This window comes from Pteropus vampyrus, unplaced genomic scaffold (assembly GCF_000151845.1).
Source record: "Pteropus vampyrus isolate Shadow unplaced genomic scaffold, Pvam_2.0 Scaffold273, whole genome shotgun sequence".
Classification (NCBI taxonomy): Eukaryota; Metazoa; Chordata; class Mammalia; order Chiroptera; family Pteropodidae; genus Pteropus; species Pteropus vampyrus.
Genome location: NW_011889054.1, coordinates 402,854 through 408,853, shown reverse-complemented (window position 1 = coordinate 408,853; position 6,000 = coordinate 402,854). Strand labels below are relative to the sequence as shown.

Genomic DNA, 6,000 nt, shown 5'->3' with positions numbered 1-6,000 from the left:
AGGACAGACAAGGTGGAAGATGAATTAAAAAGCTTAAAAATTAAGCTCAATAATTCAGTTTGGAACTGAAAGGCAATACAAAATGGTTGTGAAGAGCATAAACTTAAGAGCCAGAATGCCTGGTATTAGATAAAACTCTACTACTTATGTGACCTCAAAACATTAATTAACCTTTGTAATTTTATTAGCCGATGTCACCCTAATAAATTTAATCTAAAAAAAGAAGTTAACTTTTACATGCTTCAGTTTCTTTATCCATAAAACTGGAAAATGAATCCAATCTTAATGGGATTTGGGAAGATTAAATTTATAAAGCATTTAGAACAGTATTCAGCACCAAGTGAAAACTATATATTTACTTTTGATTCAAGGAAAAATAAACCAATGGAACAGAATAGAGAGCTCAGAAACAAATCTGTTCACAAATCTACATCTAATATTTAACAGATACAGTACTTTAGAAAAGTGAGAAAAGGATAGCTATTTCAATAAACAGTACTAAGAAATTCAGTGTGAAAAAAAAGAAATTGGACCCCAGCCTGAACCACATAAGAAGCCAATACCAAGTAAAAGATAAAAGACCTAAAAGTGAAAGGCAAAATTATATAATTTACGGAAGACCAAGTAGAGTAATATTTTTAGGAATTCAAGGAATGGAATGGTTTAGAAAACACAAAATTCTCAAGTCAAAAACAGAAGAAATGATATATTCTATTTTTTTAAAATTAAGAACTTTTGTTCATCAAAAGATACCATAATGAGAAAATAATAATCAATCTGAGAGTAACTATATGAAACAATCTGGGAGTAACTAGATGAAACTATATGAATCGAGGAATAATATACAGAATATTAAGTGATTCCTACAAGTCCATAAGGAAAAAGATAACATCCCTGCCCCTAAAATTGATAAATTAAGCAAAGGGTCAGCAAACTACAGCTAGTAGGATTAAGCAAGAATGGTTTTCACACTTTTAAGTAGTTGAGAAATATCAAAGAAAGAATATTTTGTGACATCTAAATTATATGAAATTTATAGTTTATTAACCGATAAAATTTAAAAAATTTATGGAGTCACAGCCAAATCACTTATCTACATATTATGCATGGCTGCTTTCACACCGCAATAGCAGAGTAGAATAGTTGCAACAAAAACTGCATGATCCACAAAGGCTATAATATTTGCAATCTGGCTATTTATAGAAAAAGTTTGCTAACACCTAGTTAAGCTAACAAGTATTTTATAGAAAGCAAGCATAAATAGCCCATAAATATATGAAGAGATGTGCAATTTCATTAGTTAAGAAAAACACAAATTGAATTACACCATATTATATACTCCAGATCTTCAAAAATTTTGTTGGACAATTCCAAGCACTGACATTGAAGTGAAATACCAAATCTCTCCTCTACTGCGCCTGGGATACATATGCCACTAAAAAAAGAAGATGCTCTGGAAACACCTGCATGAGATATGTAAAAAAATATACCAGGAGACATGTAGGAGACTAGTTAGAGCAGCAATGTTCACAAGAAGCAAAAATAGTATAAACAATGCAAATGTCCATCAATAAAATAATGAATAAATAACCAGTGGTATGTATATTCATACAATGGAATACTGCAAACAATACAAATGAACTACATCTACAAGCCATCAACATGAATACATCTCAAAAATACAACCCTGAATTTGAAAAAAGCAAAGCTCAAACAAATACATAAAATGTGATATCCTTAAAAGGGGAGAGGTGCAAAATGAAACAATTAATTGTTTAAGGACTCATACAAAGCTGCTAAGATTTATTAAAAATACAACAATCAGGACATAGTTAACTCTGTGAGGAGAGGGAATGCAGTCAGTTTGGGGCATGTTGCTGACTTCTAAAGTTATGTTCTATTAGTTGGCTTGAGAGTTGGGTATAAAGGCCTTTGTTTTACCGTTGTATTTTAAATTACATCACATGCTTTTGTGTATATGCTATATTTAAAAATGTTTCCAAAGTACTATAAGCTGGGCAAAATATTGTTTAAGGATACAAATATATGCAGCTAACAACTATAATAAAGAGCAAGGAGGAAAAAGGCAAGGACATAAAATTTATATATTTTGTACTGTCTCAATTTTAATAAAAAAAAAAAGTAATAATAGAAACAAAACCACATATGTGCAACAAAGTCCCCAAAAAATACACATTACCAAAACTGATTCAAGAAAATTTGATTAGACCTATATGCAGTGAAGAAATGGAATAATTAACTAAAAGTCTTTTCCCAAAGAAAACCTCAAAGCCAATTAGCTTCACTAGTAAATTCTATCAAACACTAAAGAAAGACACAATACCATTTCTACACAAACATTTCAGAAAATAGAGGAGAAAACACTTCCAAACTCATTTTCTGAAGGCAGTATTAGCCTGATACTAAAGCCAGAAAACTAGAGAATAGTTAGAAATACTTTAAGTACCTACCACCCAGAAATAACAAGCATTAATAATCGGATTTTTTAAACGTTTGCTTTTAAAACACTTTTCTATAAAGTAGATATTAAAAACTAATTTACAATGACATTTTATTTCATAAGAATGTCAGATCACCTAGAATCCTTTTCAGCTATGGCACATATAAGTAACAAAGTATCTGCACAATGGTACTAAGGTAAATGAAGGATGCTGCTCCAAGACAGAGTAAAATAGTCTGAGGACTCCAGGTGTCCCTTACCCTACTGCCCAGAAACCTGAGAAACTCAACATATTATTATACCTAAACCTATTTAGGGCACAGTAACTGGGAAGCTCTGATCTAGTGCAAAACATTTACATTTCTCTGGTCCCTTGACATGTGAGAAACTACAGAACAAGGTAGTTTGTTTAAAAATCACATACACTGGAATCAATGTCAAGGAACAAAGAGAGGGAAATAGGAGTTGGGCAAGACAGAAGTGAGAAACTTTTCTTTTAGTAGCTCTTTTTAAGTTGGATGTTTGACCTTATAGATGCATTAAAAATAAATTACAGAGAAAATTACAGAGAAAAAGAGAGTAAGTGGTTTGAGTAATAATATCAGTTCCATTACTACTTATATGACTTTTAGTAGATGCATTTATTTATGTGAGCTTTACTTTCTAGATAGGACAAATGAAATAGACTATTTCTTCAATACTCTAATACTATAATTTTTAAAACAAAATAAATAGAAAGTAACCAAACCATAATTCTGAAAAATTTCTTGTTCCTTATTGCTATGAGCCATGTACCTTTGTTGTTTTGGGACTCTTGATATCTCACGATAGCAAGCCATAACAAGAAAATATAACGAATGAAGATTTTTAACATAAAAATCAGGTCATCACTGTATCTCATCACTATTATCGGCTAAGCCTGTTAACTATTTCCTTTCTTCCAGTCGCACTCCAAAGTCTGACTTCCTACCCTCAAGAACTTCACAGGCTTTTCTGATCCTATTACCTGATATTCTCTTCACTACTTTAAATATACTATCTTACCTAGATACTCTATTGTTCAAAAATTACCTGTCCGACTATACAACAGTATGTAGTCTCCAAGAATCTTAACAAAATACCTTTCAACCACTAGCCATTGAGTACAAAGGATTCTTTTAACACTATAACAGCTACACTAGTAAGCATCCATGAAAATAAACTTAAAAAAAAAATCTCGTGTATCAATCTGACTTCGGATCCTCTGCTGTCAAAATATGAATGACGCGGTTCACAGTATTTGAAGAAAAGTAAAAAAAGTGAAAAGGGCATTTACCAATCCCCCAACCCTCCACAGTCGATCCACTCCTCCACAATTATGTTCCCCGAAGTATTACTTATACTTTATACTTATCTCTTTTACAAGCTACTTAATCCTTATTCTACATATAAAGAAACAGAATCCGAGATTAAGTCACACAACTAATAAGGAGCAGAGCTCAGATAAGAACCCGATTATGCCTAACTCCAAAACTGAAGGACATAATAAGCCATGCTGTTAAAATCCAACAACTGTCTAATTTATACCTATGACTAATCTTAAAGGACAATAATATGTAATTATATACTATTAATTAACAGAAATAAATTCATACCTTTTTGTATACAGCTGTCACATCAGTATCCAAAACAATTATATTCCTTAGCTTTGCATTTATTTCAGTTACTAAAGGCCTCACAATCACCTCAGAATCAAGCCCTAAGGGAATAAAAAAACATTAAATGCCTTTTCTTTCATATAATAGTTCTGAATTTATTTTTCCTAAAATTTTATTACCTTCTATCTTAATTTCAGAAATGTTACGTTTCTGATCTTGAATAAAGATCTGTAAACATGATAATTCTGCTAAAATCTGCAAGGTAATAAGATCTTCATTCTTGGACCTTTTCGAAGCTGCCAAAAAAAAATAATAATATTGTAAAATATAAGGAAAAACTTGTAGTAGTTACCTCACTACACTTATTAAGTAAATGAAATATCACAACAAATAATAATAATAATAGAGGAAAACCTGATTTGCAATTCAACTGAAAACAAGCAAGATATTCCCTAATAAATTAGGAACTCTAAAAACAGTCAAATCTAATGAAGACAAAAAGGAAACAAATAGACAAAACAAAAAAATGGTGGCTAGATGAGGCTAACATTTGAAACTAGAACATTATAAAATCATGAATCTTTTGAGAATCAATGATTACTAGTAATACTTGTCATTATTTAACTAGCAACTTCTCACATCTCAAAAAGTACTCTAAAAAATATACTGATATTCAAATTTTGTTCATCCTATTTTCTGATCTAAAGTGATGATATTAAATACATGAATTTTAATCTAAATCAAATATTTCTATGGTATAATTACCAAACAAAAAGAATGATATGATAAATACAAGCCATATTTCCTTCAGCAGTAATCACTTTACTTTTATTTTCTAAAATTAACCTGGTATACAATGAATCTTTCTAGATTTTAATCTAGGTAATACAATTCTGGAAACAATAAGTCAATAAAGTAAGAGCCAAAATTTATTGATCTATTTGGTTAAAAAAAAAAAGAAGTTGAATTTTAAAGAAACATACCTATTTTTTTAATGACCTCTCCTTTGTCTTCAGTTTCCACAACGTGTACTGGGGCTGATTTTTCTTCCAATTGTGGAATAATATTATTAAAGTAATTCATTGTATTTAGAAGTGCTTCAGTATGCAAATGAATATCCAAGGAGGAAAAATTTACCTAAAGAACAAAGTCGATTTTAGTAATAGGTCAATAAATATTTATTTGCCTGTGCTGTATAAAGCGCTAGGCTTTGCAGTACAAAGGATATAATCTATAATATTCTGTTTTTATCCGTAAGGATCTTAGAGTTCTAGCTATAAAATAATTTTCATAATATATTTACTTAGAAATACAGTATCTAATTAAAAAACAAATTGTTATTCACTCATACCTTAAGCAGTTGTGCAACATTGTTATAGGTACTTTTCAAGTTGGGTACATTCTTTTCAGCCTATTCAAAGAAAAAAAAAACAAATATATCAGAATGTCCTGAAAAGTCATACATATATACAATTATATGATGGTCCTAATAAGCCTTTATAGAAATTTTCCGGCTAGCTATATATATAATTATCCAAACAAACAAATGCTTCGACAGAACAAAATAACTTGGTAAGCATAAGATTCTCTGGTGCATAGAAAGTATTCAATAAATGTTAAGTACTATCTCTCTTATCACTAAGGGTGGAAAATTATTATCAAGTGTGGAGAGCAATCATTCAGTTATCAACAGCTTTATAAGGTCCTCCCTAATTATTCTTATATATGAAAACAAAATTTATGACAGAAGTGTCCACCAACTATCTAAATTTTTAGATCTAGAACATTTTGTAATATTAAAGCTATTTAATGCATAAACAACAAACCTTAAAATAGCTATATCAATAATAGTAAAAATGGTCTTAAAAGTAATAAAATGCTCTTTCAGCATTATTCTTACCA

The 6,000-nt window shown here is 30.2% G+C and overlaps 1 protein-coding gene across 1 annotated transcript in view; it reads right to left on the bottom strand.

Moving 5' to 3' along the window:
- Nucleotides 1-6,000, bottom strand: part of VPS13A (vacuolar protein sorting 13 homolog A) — a 190,048-nt gene that overhangs the window by 109,582 nt on the left and 74,466 nt on the right. Inside the window, exons 29-32 of the mRNA XM_011375502.2 lie at nucleotides 5,450-5,509; nucleotides 5,082-5,235; nucleotides 4,278-4,394; nucleotides 4,096-4,199 (exon numbers count right to left, since the gene is read on the bottom strand). Of these exons, the coding sequence (XP_011373804.1) occupies nucleotides 4,096-4,199; nucleotides 4,278-4,394; nucleotides 5,082-5,235; nucleotides 5,450-5,509 (435 nt within the window). The remainder of the gene's footprint in view (nucleotides 1-4,095; nucleotides 4,200-4,277; nucleotides 4,395-5,081; nucleotides 5,236-5,449; nucleotides 5,510-6,000) is intronic.